At 36.8% G+C, this 17278-nt stretch overlaps 1 protein-coding gene across 2 annotated transcripts in view; it reads left to right on the top strand.

Annotated features, from left to right (window-relative positions):
• The window catches only part of LOC6045914 (prolactin-releasing peptide receptor), a 194775-nt gene that overhangs the window by 102560 nt on the left and 74937 nt on the right, over positions 1 to 17278 (top strand). For both annotated transcript variants that reach the window (XM_038254203.1, XM_038254202.1), the window contains exon 2: positions 7584 to 10217. In XM_038254203.1, the coding sequence (XP_038110131.1) occupies positions 8501 to 10150 (1650 nt within the window). In that variant the 5' untranslated portion in view covers positions 7584 to 8500 and the 3' untranslated portion in view covers positions 10151 to 10217. The remainder of the gene's footprint in view (positions 1 to 7583; positions 10218 to 17278) is intronic.

Consider the following 17278-nt stretch of genomic DNA (forward strand, 5'->3'; position numbering starts at 1 on the left):
TGAGGGTCGATTTCCAGGAGCCATACGAGCGATGGATGTGTTTGTTGGAGCGTGTATGTACGTGTGGGCGGGTGAGTTTTAAGCGACCTTTGATTGTGCCATTAAATTTTCACAATCCATTTCCTGTCGCGGGAAAGTAACTTTCCATCCGGAGGTGGGGCTGAGGGGATGGTATGTCGGGTGTTGCGGCACGGGATGAAACACGGCTTACCATTAGGAAAGGTCGCGCTTGGGTCTAGGGGAGTGGATTTTGCTGAAGGGACGGGATGAAAACAGATTTTAAGGCTGACTTTGCTCTAGACGGAGGAGAGTGGCAAGGACGCACGAAAAGTGGGGGCAAAAACTGCTACAATACACGAGAAATGCCACTAAAATTGATACAGCAAAAAATATTAAAAATGTTTAAAAAAAGGGTATAAAAATAAAAAATAAATGAATCATATTTTCTTTGGATATTGAGAAAAAATAAAAATGCCAAAATAAATAATGCCATAGACATAATTATGCAAACATACAGTTTAGTTTTAGTCCTTTATAAAATCAAGGAGAACTTTCCAGGATACTTCAAAACTAATACTTAAGGTGACACGAAGAGAAATTAGTTTCACAACGGAGTTTCAAAATAAAATAACATTTTGAATATAACATTATGTCGACGTTTTTATGGTTTCCTGACCCATTTTTCATCATAATTTATTCTGGTTTTTGTTATATTTCTATGTACTTTTTCAGTCTTGTGAAATCATTCAGTAATGTTTCTGTAATATTTTTGGGATTTTTTTCTGTTTTTTTAATCATTTAAGCGAGTTATAGTTATTTGAAAAAAATTATGAGAAAAGTCAAAATTGAACGCATTTAGAACCAACAAACAAATATTAATAATTTTATGTTTTTCTGTAATAAAATAGTTTTTCGATTTTTTCAAAATGACTTATAGTCTATTTTTAAACAGAACTATTGTATTTTATTAATACAGATTTGATAATAATGTTTTTATCTTATAATATTATTTACAGTTTCTGGTATTTTAACTTGTATTATAAACTTTTGTGATAAAATCAAGTTTTGCAACGAGTTCCATACATTTTATTGCAATTCCGTAAAACTTGATTTGAGTGAAATTATAAGACAAATGTTCATGAATTTTGTCAATAAATCATTCAAATAAAAAAAAATGTTGAAAAGAATTTCTTTTCAAAATATTTCAAATCAAGACTAACATTTTAAAAGGGCGTAATATTGAATATTTGGCATTTTTGAAATGTTAGTCTTGATTTGAAAATTTTGAAAATATTTTTTTTAAGAGATCGAAAAATTTCACAAATGTTTCATATTTTAACATTGAAAATCGGACCATTAGTTGCTGAGATATTGACGATAGAAAATGGTGGGTTGTTTAAGTGAGACTTAGAAAACATCAATTTTCCTGTTTTTAAACCTTTGCATTGCAATATCTCAGCAACTAAAAGTCGTATCAACAATGTCCGAAGAAGCAAAATATAGAGAATTTTTTCAGCTTTTCAAAAATATTTTTTTCAAAACTGGGCAAACATGTGCACTAATTTTAAAAAATGAAAAACTGCGACCATTTTCAAAAAAGTCACTTAAATATGGCTATAACTTGAAAACGGTGCACTTTATCGAAATTTCACTAAAGTACTTTTTGATTGCAAATTTCATTTTACATCGAAAAATGAAGTTGAAAAATTTTTACGACCAAAATTTCGATTTTTTGAAAAAATCAGTATTGATTAAAAAATTCATAACTCGGTCAATGATTTTTTGCACAACCTGGAAATTTCTGAAAAGTTGGCATTTTATGTCCTCTAAAACATATCAAAAAATAAAAAAAAATAAAAATAGTGTTTTTTTGTAAATCAAGTTTTAGTGATAAAAAGTTAAATAAAAAAATCACCAAATTTTTTTACCGTGTATTATTTTTTCCAGTTTATTCCGTATCCATACCTACAACTTTGCCGAAGATACCAAATCGATCAAAAAATTCCTTCAAGAGATACAGATTTTTGAATTTTCACATATCATTTTTGTATGAACAGCTGCCAAATTTTTGTGTGGAAAATTATATGGACAAACTAATGATGCAAAATGGCTTCTTTGGGCATACCGAAGGCACCAAAAAAGTTTCAGTCGGATAAAAAAATACAAAAATTAAAATTGAAGAAAAAAGACCGATTTCGTAGAGAATTGCTCAACTACGATAAAAACCCGTTCTTTTTGTCTAATTGCGATATTACACACAGCAACTCTCTACCAAAACCGGAAATGGATTTTATGTGTATTTTTTTATTTGGCTCAAACTTTGTGGGGGCCTTTCCTATGACCAAAGAAGCTATTTTGTGCCATTGGTTTACCCATAGAAGTCTCCATACAATTTTGGCAACTGTCCATACAAAAATGGTACGTAAATATTTAAACAGCTGTAACTTTTGATGAAATGTTCTGATCAATTTGGTGTCTTCGGCAAAGTAGAAGGTATTGTTGAGGACTATTGAGAAAAAATAGGTACACGAAAAAAAATGCTGACACAAAATAGCTTCTTTGGTCATAGGGAAGGCTTCCACAAAGTTTGAACCAAATAAAAAAATTACAAATAATAAAAATGGTCGAAATTGCTCGATTTCGTAGAGAATTGCTCACGGGTTCTGAATTAGTGCCTTAAGGGTTAAATTATTCTTTTTATATTTTTTAAATAATATGTGTGTTCCCATGGAACAGTTTCAGATCGTCTTCACCCAGTTAACCTGGAATAAACATTGAAATTTTCAATACCCCCACCAGTAAGCCACTGCTGTCAACAGGGCCAAAAATGGAAATCCGATATCCTTTTACAGGGCGGATGTGGTTGCATTTGTGGGCTCTAGCAGTAAAAGCAAAGCAAATTGTGCTTAAAAAAGCTTTTGCCGCATTTCAAGCACATTGAACAATATAAAATGCTTTTGTAAGCGCGTTTGTACCAAATCTGCTTGATTCTATCGGAAATCGTTTAAACCGGCCTTTTGTTAAAATCGTGTTTTTCGCGCCAAATCAGCAGCCATAAAAAGGACATTTTTGCTGGCCACATTTGTGCCTAATGGCATTCGACTCGATTTTCATCTCACCGTCCTCAAAATCATCCTCCTACGCAGACTTACGCCAATAAAAAGGAAGCATTTTCCCAGACTCTACCTTCAGGCTTGTAATTTCACACCGGGTTCATTTCGCCTAACAGCCGCCAATAAACACTTGACCTCGTAAAAATTTCATTAATTGCCGCCCAATTTTAGGGGTGGTGGTAAAGACTAGAATTTCTGGGAGGGTTCGTTCGCTTCTGTTCTGAGAACGGACTCCGGGCCTAAGGTTGGGCATGTTGAAATTTTAATCACCGCCTGCCGGATTGTGGGTGGAAAATTCTCGTTCAGTGGAGCTCGGTTTTCTGAGTCCAGAGACAGTTTGGAATGAAAATTTAATCGAGATAATTGGTTATTCTATCTGTATGGCATGTCAGTACGTACTGACTTTTTTTCGGACATTCAGAAGAAATTGATTTGTCCAAATGAAGTTTTTTTTTCGTATCTTTAAGGATAAACTCTTTTAGAAACAAAATAAAAACCAAGAATACAAATCTCCCAAAAAGTGAAACTAACCTAAAAAGCTTTTCCACGCCCACAGCCTCAAGCATTGTGTCCTGTCACCACGGAGTATTTTTTTCCAGTTTGTTAAAGTTCGATTCCACATCGAACGAAAACATCTCCCCTGGGAGCCAAGCTGGGACAAAACTTGGTGGTCAGGGAAAATCTGGGAAAATGAAAAGTGAAATGACCGAAATGGTAAATTGATTGTGTTTGGTGATGCGAGGGGACTCTCTTTTTTTTTTGCTATCCCAAACGATGCCACACAACTGGCAATGGTGCTCCGACGAGGGGTCCTTCAACGGAACTCGAGAGATTGGTCATTGGTGCGGTTGTTATTGTTTTTGCTGATCACCAGAGTGAATTGATTGATTTTGCTGAAAACCATACATTTCGATGCAATAAACTTATTCTTTGACAGCAATAGTACGCTTTTATTTTGGCCTCTTGGCTTGTGGTTTGTGTATTAGCTAACTTGCATGCAAGTTCACGTTCGATTTTTGCTGCCATCTGTTGATGAGATGTTTAAAGTTCTAACTCATTCTGATTAAAAGTCTTTTCTGAAATTTCATATTGTAATACAATTCCACCCCATCAACATCCTCGCCGAACAATCCAAACTCTAAACCGATCAGTTTCGCAGAACTTCTCGCAAAGTGAGCACATTTTGCGACCCATTTCATCACTCCCATGAACCCACATCAAAACTGGATTTTGTCTTTTAACCACCCCTTTCCAAGCCAAAGTACCTAAATAGAAACAAATGTTGTTTGTTTTTGCCGAAATGTGCGAGTGTGAGTATGTTGAGAGCTCCTGAACCTGATAAAGCCGTACAGCTAAAGCGCTTCCTTCCGAGAAGCGATCAACTTGTTTTGCAGCAGGAAATGAGCAGAAGCTGGGGTTATCTGTTGATGTAAGCTGAACTTTGTTTGTGGATTTTATTCTCTGGCACGACGGTTGATTTGGTTTGTAATCGCAAAATCAGACTTCTCTGTGTTTGGATTCGGTACCGTCTTCTTGTTTTTAAATGGCAATTTATCGGCATTTTGAAAGATAAAGGGTGGTGCTCATTTTGATGCTGACCCTTGTCAATGTCGGGGCGTGGTATTTGGGTTACAAAAAGCAAAGCAATACATTAAAAAAAAATAACCCCCGGGTCTGTTGTGGTCTTTGTTGTAATTTTTTGCTAAGTAAGTAAGTAAGTAAGTAAGTAAGTAAGTAAGTAAGTAAGTAAGTAAGTAAGTAAGTAAGTAAGTAAGTAAGTAAGTAAGTAAGTAAGTAAGTAAGTAAGTAAGTAAGTAAGTAAGTAAGTAAGTAAGTAAGTAAGTAAGTGAGTAAGTGGTAAAGTGTAAGTAAGTGAGTAAGTGAGTAAGTGAAGTAGTAGTAAGTAAGTGAGTGAGTAAGTAAGTAAGTAAAGTAAGTAAGTAAGTAAGTGTAAGTGAGTAAGTAAGTGGTAAGTAAGTGGTAAGTAAGTAAGTAAGTAAGTAAGTGAGTAAGTAAGTAAGTAAGTGTGAAGTAAGTAAGTGAGTGAAGTAAAGTGAGTAGTAAGTAAGTAAGTAAAGTAAGAGTAAGTAAGTAAAGTAAGTAAGTAAGTAAGTAAGTAAGTAAGTAGTAAGTAAGTAAGTAAGTAAGTAAGTAAGTAAGTAAGTAAGTAAGTAAGTAAGTAAGTAAGTAAGTAAGTAAGTAAGTAAGTAAGTAAGTAAGTAAGTAAGTAAGTAAGTAAGTAAGTAAGTAAGTAAATATCATTTATTGGATTTCTCAGCAACTACGCTTTAAATTTCAAGATTTAGAAGAAGATATGTACTTTGATTTAAACATTTGGAATTTTTTCTGGACCATTTCTAGTAAAAAAAAAAACAATTTAGAAAGTTTTGTAAAACACTCAATTTAAAAAAAAAACTTCTTCATTGAAATACTCACATATTTGTAATTTTCAATTTGGTTCCGAAACGATTTTTTCACTATGCCGTGTCTAATGAAAATATTCCACGTGTAAATTCGGTTTCCAAAACTATAATTTCTACAGAAAACCGTATCTAAAAAAACTCTTATTATCACAATTTGCTGTATGACAACAATAAATCGGACAACTCTTAAATTATTTTTTTTTCAAAAATAAGGTATATTGTGAATATTTTAACATTTTAAGCAGAAAATGAGCTATGATGCAGGCAACATTTCGATGCCTCTGTTAGCATAAGAGATCAGAAGTTAAGTTTTTTTTAATACGGCCATTGTTCCCTAAAAAAATGTGGGGTGAACCAAAGTTAATGACTAAAAATTTAAATTTGTATTGAAAAAACTTCTTAACCCGATTTTAAACTATACAGAACGCACAGAATAAAAATTAAAAATGAGTTTTCAATAAAATAACCACTTTTTAATATTTTATAAAGTTTAGAATTGTGGGGCCAGTTTCTTAAGCCAGAAGATTTCAGCATTTTTTTTTTCAAGTTGAACGCTATTTTATTAGTTTTTTAATTGGTGGAAAAATAAAAATTACTAGAATCGAGCCATAAGGTTAACTTATCTTTTTTTTTGATAGTTTGAATACGATAACGTTATCTTAATTTCAAATAATTTGAAATAGCCCAATCAATGAAAATTCTTAAAATAATGCAATTTGAATACCTCTCAATGGGTAATTCTCAAAAAAATAATTTCATAAAAGTACTTTTCGTCGAAAAAAAAACACTAAAAAAGTTTTAAAAATTCTCCTATTTTCCGTTACTTGACTGTAAAATATTTTGGGACATGCCATTTTTAGGGAAATTTAATGTTCTTTTCGAATCTACATTGACCCAGAAGGGTAATTTTTTAATTTAGAACAAAATTTTTCGTTTTAAAATTTTGTGTTTTTTCTAACTTTGCAGAGTTATTTTTTAGAGTGTAATAATGTTCTACAAAATCGTAGAGCAGACAAAGTTTTGAAAAGGTTACTTTTTGCGTTTCTCTTTGTTTCGTCGTCCGTGTCTGTCGCAGGTTACGATGAACGGCCATGATCAACGACGGAAAATTTTTTCAAAACTTTTTTTTTCGTAAAATCACCATGACTCGTGATGTTTATTAGAAATTCCCTTATGTTTATATACTAATTTTTGTAATTGTCTGCTCTATAATTTTGTAGAACATTGTTACACTCTAAAAAAATCCCTGCAAAGTTAGAAAAAAACAAATAATTTAAAAATGGAAAATGTTGTTCTAAATGAAAAAAGACCCTTCTAGGTCATCGTAGATTCGAAATGTACAATAATTTTCCCATAAAATGACATGTTCCAAAACTTTTTACAGTTGAGTAACGGAAAACAACAGTGTTTTTTAAACCTTTTTAGTTTTTTTTTCGATGAAAATTACGTTTTTTCGGAATTCTGAGAACGCCATCAAATCGGGCGTCTAATTTTAAATATAAGTCCCTTTGACACCAAATTTCTATCTCATCACCGTTTCAGGCTGCGAATGATTGAAAAACACCTCATTTTCGCATGATCAAAAATTGAAGGGGTCGTACGGTCCGTCACGAGATATCAAAAAACGGACCTTGGATTCGTGATCAGGGACAAAAGTTACCCTTTAGGACAAAGTTGTCCAGATTTCGTGTGAGTTGGTAGAGAATTACCCAAATACTATTTCCATGTTTTAAAATCAATTTTTAACTTATTTTCACATTACTATTAAGGTGAAACGGGACGCCAGTTTTTAGAAAACTTCTGTTCAACTTAAATTAATTTCTGAACTCGACAAATTTTTTGCAATCGATTTTATTTTCCGTTATAAACACACAGAATTTGTTTGATTTACAGCATTTTCATCAATGCTTCCTTCAAAACTCGTGCCGTGGTTTCAATATGGCGGTGCCTTCCCGTTTCACCTTAAGACAAAATTAAAACCTGTTCAACAATTTTGACATTTTCAAACAATTCTAATCCTTTAATCTCAAACCTTTTCTCGTTCCAGGAATCCGTTTAAGACTCCGTCATCTGTTACCCTGAGCAAATCCAAACCAGTAACAACTGGGGCAAAAAAGAGCCCGGCGAAAATAATAGAAACGCGTGGGTGCACACAGTAATGCCGAGAGACCAGAGAAATCGATTAACCATTATTTGATTGGCAGCGCACACGAGTGTGACACGTGGTGGAAGGGTGCACCCCCCCCCCCCCTTCGTTCCGTCCCCACGTGGAAGCTGCCGCCGTCACTACTCCCGGTTTTGACATTGCACAAGACTCCTGGACCACAACAACCGACGCAAAACAAGAAGAAGAAGAGCGAAAAATGTGATTGTGTAAAATAACGTTTTTCCCGGTTGTTCCTGTTGCGCGTCGACGACCCCCCCGGAGGCGGTTCCTCTTCCAAGTGCGTACGTGTGTTTGTGTCACGTCGTTGTTGTGGTTGGTAATTGGCGTGCCATTGCTTCATCGCCGCGTCGCGCAGCGACAAGCCATCCTGAAGAAGAAGAAGATCCAGTGTTAAGAGTGGGAAAGTGAGGTTAGGTTACGGGGGAAGAATGTCTGTATGTGAGAGTGCGCCACAATATTTATAGAGTAATCTGAGCCACCCCAAGGGGTTAAGAGAGGCCACCCCCTCCTCGAAAACGGGCGAAGAAGAAGAAGAAGAAGAAGAAGTGTTCAGTGTTGCGTGTTCGGTACAAATCCCGCCAGAGATGCTGTTGACAGCGGCGTCAGTGTGGCGTTGATAGTAGCGCTTCCCCCTTCCGCGCGCCAACTCGTGTAGCCGGAATCATTATCGACACCATTAACGCAGTGTTTGTCATTAGAGGGCCGCGGGAAGCCGCGCCGGAACAGTAACCGGGAAGAAGAGAAAGAAGAAGTGTTTGAGTGTGTGTGTTAAATTGATTCCGTACGGGCGATCAATCATGGTGGTGGCGATTACGATGACATCGCCGAAGGTCGGCGGGACGACAAGTTTACTGTCGGCCACGACGGCCAGCAGTGTTGGAAGTAGCACGATGGCCGGAACCATGTTTGACATCGAAATGCTGAACGCTACGCTGAGTGGAGTTGTGGAGGGAGTTAGTGACGGAGAGTGGAACAGTACGAGCCAGGCGTTGGTGGCTTACGACGAGTACGATGTAATGCGGTCAAACGATACGGTTCGGATAGTGTTTAGTCTGCTGTACTCGAGCATCTTCATACTGGGGATCTTCGGGAACGTGCTGGTTTGCTACGTGGTCTTCCGGAATAAAGCCATGCAGTCCGTCACGAACTTGTTCATCACGAATCTCGCCCTGTCCGACATTCTGCTGTGCGTGCTGGCGGTTCCCTTCACGCCATCGTACACCTTCATCGGACGGTGGATCTTTGGCAAGCTCATTTGTCACACGGTTCCGCTCGCACAAGGTTGCAGCGTCTACATATCAACGCTGACCCTAACCTCAATCGCGATAGATAGGTTCTTCGTAATAATCTACCCGTTCCACCCGCGGATGAAACTGTCCACCTGCATCACCATCATCGTCCTCATCTGGATCTTCTCGATGCTGGTCACGCTGCCGTACGGCCTTTACATGCGACACCACGACGACAACAACGGAACACTCCCTAACACAACCCTACCCGCCAACCGAACATTCTACTGTGAGGAACTCTGGCCCTCCGAAGACATGCGCAAGGTCTTCTCTATCGTGACCTCGATCCTGCAGTTTGTGCTTCCCTTCATCATCATGGCGTTCTGCTATGTGTGCGTCTCAATTCGACTCAACGACCGAGCCCGCACAAAGCCCGGTTCCAAAACAACCCGCCGCGAAGAAGCCGAACGGGACCGCAAGAAGCGCACCAACCGCATGTTAATCGCCATGGTCGCCATCTTCGGCATCTCGTGGCTCCCCCTGAACCTCGTCAACATGGGCAACGACTTCTACTCCGACATCAACGAGTGGCCCTTCTACAACCTGCTATTCTTCATCGCCCACCTCACCGCCATGAGCTCGACCTGCTACAACCCCTTTCTGTACGCGTGGCTCAACGAAAACTTCCGCAAAGAGTTCAAACAGGTCCTACCCTGCTTCGACCCGTCCCGCGGACGCAGCACCGTCAGCACCCGCCGGTCCGAGCACCGGACCTGTAACGGCAACAACGACACTGTTCAGGAAACCCTCATCCCAACCTCACAAATCCTCTCAGCCGCAGCCATCTCAACCCGATCCCCCAACAACACCACCACAACCACAACCACCACCACCAGCGATTCCACCACCAAACAATCCGTCGACTCAATCCTGCTCTCAGAAATCGGACCACCCTCGTTCCTCTCCGCAAATCCACCCCTGCTCCCCTCGATCCAGAGCCAAGAAACTATCGTACTCCCGTCCGGCGTTCTGGAAACGCCCTTCGAAGTTCAGCTCCCACCACCGACAACTGCCAACGGGAGTAGCAACGGCAGCAGTTCCGTGGGGAATGGTGGACTGCAGCAGCAGCAGCAGCGGAGTCCAAATCCGAAGCTGCAGTCGCTGATACTGATCAACGATGGCACGTGCGGGGACACCAAGGTGCCGGAGATACTCTAGACGGCGGTTTAGAGTGAGGCTCGGCGGGAGTGAACGGGAGAGATTCGTGCGTGTGTGTAATTTTAAGGTGAGTGGAACTCAATGTTCAGTTATTTCCACACACTCGATCCAGCTTAGGATTTGTTGGGCTCTATTGCATACAGTTATACACCGAAAAACCGGACAGAGCTCGTCCGAGAGAATAATGGCCTTGCGCCGAGAGAATAGTTGTACCATTTGCGCACATACAGTATAATACTGGAGATGACCCTTTTGCACTGCAGTTCACTTCCAAAATAAAGCAAAAAACACAAAAAGTGTCGACTCCGGCAATTGAAATAGAGAGGCACCAACATAATCAATTCCTTCCTAACTCTTTTTTATTAATTTCAAATAAATGATGATGGTAAAATTTATTGCAAAACATACCTTAATTTAAATTAGAGGTGGGCAAAAAAAAAAAAAAGAGTGAGCCGCTAAAGAGCCGGTTCACTAAAAAGAGCGAATGAACTATGGCGCACAAAAAAAAGAGTCACGGTTCTTTTTGAAACAATGTCGAAACCAATGTCGTACCGGCCCTTTCAAATGTTGCTCCAGAAATGTCAACATTTGTTCAATTTTGGCTGACAAAAACGCAATTTCGTAAAATTAATAGCAATTTTTTTTTCCAAAATCGTAGATTCAAGTTTGGACGCCTTTCAATTATTCGAGCCTTTAGGTTCGAGTAAAATTTTTGATAGAAAGACCGCAAAGACTTTTGGGTTTCAAGCGCATCTTCTAGCTTTTAGTTTTTTTTTTCAAATAATTTATAAAAATCCAATGACAAAAACATAATTAATCACAACATTCCTAAAAAACAGCATTTTCGTAAAAATTTTGAAAAAGAGCGAAAGAGTTAATTAGTTAAAATTGGCTAGAATTAAGGGATAATTTTGACCAATTTCGTCAGGGTCATTATTTTGGCCATGAAATGCGGTCCTTAAGCTAAAATTAAAAAAAATGCCTCTCACTCAGTCGGCCTGGGTTCGATCCCAGAAGGTCCCGGTGGCAAATTTTGAGACGAGATTTGTCTGATCACGCCTTCCGTCAGACGGGAAGTAAATGTTGGCCCCGGACTAACCTAAAAAGGTTAGGTCGTTAGCTCTGTCGTTAGGTGCAGGAGTCGTCTCCCTGGGTCCTGTCCTGGTGGGGTCGCTGGTGGGCAGTTGGACTCACAATCCAAAGGTCGTCAGTTCGAATCCCGGGTTGGATGGAAACTAAGGTGTAAAAAGAGGTTTGCAATTGCCTCAACAATGAAGCCTTCGTACACCTAGTTTCGAGTAGGAATCTCGCAATCGAGAACGCCAAGGCAATGCTGTAGAGCGAATAATTTGATTTGATTTGAAGCTAAAATTATTCTGAAAAGTTGAAATTTTGAAAGTTGATTTTTTTAATTATATGATAAACCCACTAAAGGACTTTGTTTAAAATGGTTAGAACTATGGGATAATTTTGACCAATTTCGTCAAGGTCATTATTTTGGCCATGAAATGGGGTCCTTAAGCTAAAAATATTCTGAAAAGTTGAAATTTTGAAAGTTGCTTAAGCTAAAATTATTCTAAAAAGTTGAAATTTTGAAAGTTGATTTTTTTAATTATTTGATATACCCCCTAAGAAATTTTACTAAAATTGGCTAGAACTATGAAATAATTTTGACCAATTTCATTGGGGTCAATTATTCCACCATGAAATGGGGTTTCAAGCTAAAATTAATCTGATAAAATTAACTTTTGAGAGTTCATTTTTTTTAAATTTTGTTTTATTCCCTAACGGAAATGATTTATTTATTGAGAATTTTTGAAGTGTGAATAACAAAAACTGTTATTATTTTCACAGAGCCAGGAAGTCGGAGTTGACGTTGAAGTTCGAGCTGGAGTAAGACCTCGGAGACTGCATCGGATTCAGCAAATTTTCAGCAACTTTTACTTGGGGTCTGAATCTGTGAAGTCGGGTATTTTTGGAGAGCTGAAGTCGTCGTTGGCGTCATATCCTGCATCCAGAGTCGGAGTTGTCTTCAAAGTATGGATTCAAAGTCGCTTGGAGGTACCCGACTCTGCAGCCCTGACTAGTACAGAGGAGTTATGGCAACTGCAGGTTTATTTGCAAATTACAAATAAACCAAAACAATAACTTTTTTTGTTATGGAGATATACCAGTTCAATAACATTTTTGTTATTATGCTGCTCCACCTCTCCGCACAAAATAACAAATCTTGTTATTCCTTCATGATTCCTTCTGTGTTATTGGTTTGTTATTGCAATAACAACATAATAACAGTTTAAGTTATTCTTCGAACAAATCTTTGTTATAAATTTTTGTTATTTTAACAACTAATCCGATCATCCCAATAACATATTTCGATCTTCTCACAATATCAAAAACTGACCTTCCCAAGTTATTTCCGTCTGCTCGGGTACAAAAAAAAACTTTTTTTTGTATGGAGCGCGGACAATCGCTAAAATTGGAAAATTTAAATTTTTCTTATAAAAAGGTCAAAGCGAGCCGCGGTTGCCGATCGTTTTTCAGCTGTCAATCGCAATTTAAAGTGCGAAACGTCCAGTTTGGTGGAAACTGCGACTGGAAATGTAAATAAACAAAAGCTGGTTGCCTAGTTTTTTGAAATGTTGTTGTCAAAAGTGCGAGAAACAAGTGCGGGCAAAATCCAAATTATGGCCTATCTACAATCACTTAGCTTAGAATAGTTAAGTAAAGTAAAACTTAGAAAATGTACACAACTTACGGCCGTCATCCACAATCAACTTAGAAAATTTGCTGGGCTGATATACGTTGCTATGCAGTTGTTTGTTTACCTTTGATATGGAAACGTCAACTTACCGTAGATTTTGAAATTTTCCAAACCATACGTCAAGTTTCTAATTTTATTCCTTTTCATTGTAGAAGATCAGATTCATTTCCATTGATTCAAACTCCTAAGCTAAGTGAAATTTTCTAAGTTAAGAGATTGTAGATAGGCCATTACAGTGAAAGGATCAATAATTAGGGAAATTGATTTGATGAGAAATAGTTTAAAAAATCCTCATCAATTTTATTCATTTCAAAACCATTAATAATTGCAAACATAACGAAGCCTGCAAATTTTAACACAAATTCAACACATTTTAGAGAACAAAATACGTTTTAAATCAGTTTTGAGGAAGCTGTATCTTTTTTAAGGGCAAGCTAGCAAGCTAGCAGCAAATTTTCAAAAAAAAAGTGAATTGCGTTTCGCAGAGTTGGAGGAGTTGCAAAGGAACTTAAAAATTGATTTGCTGGAAAATCGATTACCATCCCATACACAGAAAATATGTGTTCGCTAGAACAAACTTTTATTAAAAATGAAATCAAGAAGAAATCCGTTCCAGTTTATTGTACGTTTTTATAAAAATGTCTTGAATACTTGGTCTTTGTTTTGTGAACCGATTTTGTCTGAGTACTAAAAAACCTCTTTTTACGCGGAGGCGTAACGCTTTTTAATTCGTCAATTTCTCTTAAACCATAAAATATTTTTGTAAGCTTCAAAAAGCGTTTCGTAGATCCGAGCAAAACCTACAAATCGCATTTAAAAGATTGCTAATATGTTGAGTAGTTTCAGTGAAATCAACAAAATAGGAAAACGTAACGCATGACGTGAAAAATGTCCGTAATTTTAGTGTGTTGTTGTTTTTGTTACACAACTAAAACTTTAATTAATTCAAGAGTCATTTCACCTCAAACGTATCTGCACATTGAATCATCTTTTTCTGATTGTTTCTAGCTTCAATTATATTTTGAAATCAAGTGTTTCAAATCTAATGTGCAATTTGTGTCACTTTCTTAAGTTACATAATCAGTTACCAATCAAACTCAACCGGAAATCGTTCCCAATCCCCGAGTAACATATCTTCCCTGGCAGCTTGTCAAACCATCCATTTCGAAGACAAACAGACACATATCACAAGATGATCCGGAATGATTACGCCACAAAATCCTGTGCTTCGCCGTCCTGCACCGTCGTCGGCGTGACACAAACATCGTCGGTGACGTAACCGACGGTATATCCGTCCATGAGCGCGCGCCGGTTTAAGTTACCAACCGGCAGGTCCAAGTCCCATTTGTCCTCTTAACGTCAAATTAAAAAGACAAATGGCCACTTCTTGTCGGAGAAGCCACTGAACTGCAGCTCCATTTGTTGAGATGCAGGGTTTGTTCCCATTTTCCCAACGTGTTCCGTTTGACACGGTTAGGAAGACACAAGCGGGCGTCTTTCGACTGAGTTATTTCTGCAGTGTTGCCAATTTTACAGCCAGCTTGTTTGTTGCAGTTTAATTACATGCATCAACAACAGTGCAAAGAATACATTGTATGTATATATTTTCGTAATTAAAATTTCAAACTCGCTGAGCAATTATGAAAATTACGGCTTCAAGCGCTTCCACCCATCTGCGCACCACTCAAACTCACTTTTTCCCATTAAATAACTATGATGAGCAGTGTGTTGCAACATATATTAATTAAAGGAAAACAGAAACAACCCATGAATAACAATAGTAATAATAGCATTCTTCACTTTGTGTTTCCTCGCTCACAGTCACACCCGGAGTGCCCAGAACCCATCCATTCAGAACAATAAATTGAAATTTAAGCTTCCTTTTGCTTCCTTGGCCATAGTCATAGTACCTATAGAGTTGTTTAGTAGCAGCACTGTACCTCGTACCCTTTGGCTTTTTCCGTCAGGACCTCATAATGGAGACAAACAGCCGGTGTGGGGTGGTGGCGCCAAGCAGAAGCCATTTGTGGTTTAACGCTCATTATACCATACATAAATTGAGCTTGGCACAGACACCAACTTGGGGAGCAACACTTAAGGTGGACTTTTGCGCCTGGCTGGCTGGCTGCGGAAGGAAACTGCAGGCTTGTGGTGTCACTTGCACAGAGTGTTGCAAAACACTTTAAGAGGACTTCTTTTCTATTTTCTTCAAAATAAACTTAAAAGTGCAGTTAAAAGTTGGATTAACTTTGATTGTTTTTTTAAATTGAACTGAACGTTAATCCATCTAATGCCTATTTTTTCGAAAATTTCTATTTGTCCCGTATTTAGGATATCATCTGTTGTTTTATGTTTTTCTTCTTTCATATTTAGTATTTTAATCTGCATCTGCATTCTACAACTCCTAACAATTTTTATATTTCAGATTTGTAGTCGTGGAGTCGGAGACGAACATTTTATTTTTCGATTCACAATTTTCGACCAGTAAATTTGGTCAATGCCATTTTTAGAGGTATTTTTTGTGACTATTTTGCTGATAACACTACCAAATTAAAAGAATTCAGTTTCAAACAAAAACCATTCGAAAACATGCGCCATAAACTTCTTGGGCCCAAAATTTAGAAGCTTTTCCAAAATGTATTTCCAGAGATATAGTCATATATGTGTTTTTCGTCTTATTTTTACCCTATGGTTTCCTATTTAATTTTTGGTTTTATACAGAATCATATACTGAACATCAAATTCGAAGTCCCGGCACGTTCTCGCTCGAAAGATCGACAAGTCGTCAAGTCGAAGCAAAAACGCCAGCACATTTACGCTTGCGCGTGAAAGTGTACTTTTTGGCTTCTCATAATAGATCGACAAAGTGCAATGTCGATACATATTTTTTAAGTTAATCATAGACTAACATTAAAGACTGAGTACCCTTTATATTTTTCTGATAATGTCAATCCAATATGTTTTTCTTAATTAAATATAATTATCTTGCGACCCATAATGTACCTTTGAAATTAAAAAAATGACATTCGAGCACGCAGAAAAATAAGGCATATTTGAATCAACAAAACGTTTTGTTGATTTGAAAATCATGATTTTTGTTGAATCAACGCTAAACCTCAAAACAACAAAATATTTTTGTGGAATTGAGAAAATCAAGGTTTGTTTCGACGCATTTTTTTTGTTGAATATATTCATCAAAAAATTTGTTGATTCAAACCTCGTACAGGCTGATTCTACAAAACATTTTTCTCCGTGAGGTTTAGCCTAAAAAGATTTTAAGCTTTAGGTCAAATTCTCACTGGGTGTTATCATTATGTTTCTGAAAAATGCACCAATATATTTGTCGGAGTTTCATCATTTTGTAAGAAAGGCTCTATTTCACCTCTGGTGATCCCTCCCTCTAATCGCTAGAAGTTTGTTTGAGAAAAATCGTCAAAATATATGGAAAAAGCAACTGCTTCAATTTTTTACTTGTGGACGTCGTGAAAGTCGATTGCGTACTTGTTTTTTTTAGTCAGGTAATTTTTTTTATTAGATGATTTAAAAGGTTATTTTTTTTATTAGATGATTTTTTTTAATGTTTCAAAAGTTAGTTAACTATTATTAGTTAATTATTTTTTAAAAAATTGATAAATAGGATAAGCGTCATGTTTTTTTCAAGAAAAATATGTTAAGTAAAAGTAAAGTAAAGTAAATAAGCGGAAAAAAGTTTCTAGGTTACGAGTTTTATACGTTACGGAAACAGAAATAAAAAAATATCTTCAGTTTTAGAGACATTTTGAGAAGAACAGTTTTGTAACTAAATTTGGATTTATTTGCTTAACCTCAAATTTGAAAATATTTTTTTCAAAGCTAATAAATTTAAATATTAATCTGTTATTTTTGAATGAATAACGAAAAGAAACCTGGCCTTAATGATCTATTGAACATTAAAATTCAATTTGCTCACTTTCAGGCTGACATTTGTAAGAAGCACAGTGACAGGCACCTTGTTTTTTAAATGACAATTTTAAACGAAACATTTTTTTTTGTTTTTTAAGAAGTACATGGACATTACGCCATGTCTGAAGGAGATTATTATTGCAAATTAATGTATCTAAACAATTTCTTCGTGGAAAGGATGCTTAAGATGTCCTTTTCAAATATCTGTGACATAAAAAATATTTTAACCTGGAAATTTTTAATTTATTTTAATTATAAAATTTTATATACTTTAAAAAGGAGGTGCAGGATACTTCGTGAATCTTCACCTAAAACGAAGCTTTATGGATGATCTTGCGCCTCCATCAAAATATATGAAAAAACTTAAAATATAATAAAAAAACAAATAATCACAAGTAAAATAATTTCTAGGTCCCAAATAT

The sequence above is a fragment of the Culex quinquefasciatus genome, chromosome 2 (assembly GCF_015732765.1).
Source record: "Culex quinquefasciatus strain JHB chromosome 2, VPISU_Cqui_1.0_pri_paternal, whole genome shotgun sequence".
NCBI classification, from domain to species: domain Eukaryota; kingdom Metazoa; phylum Arthropoda; class Insecta; order Diptera; family Culicidae; genus Culex; species Culex quinquefasciatus.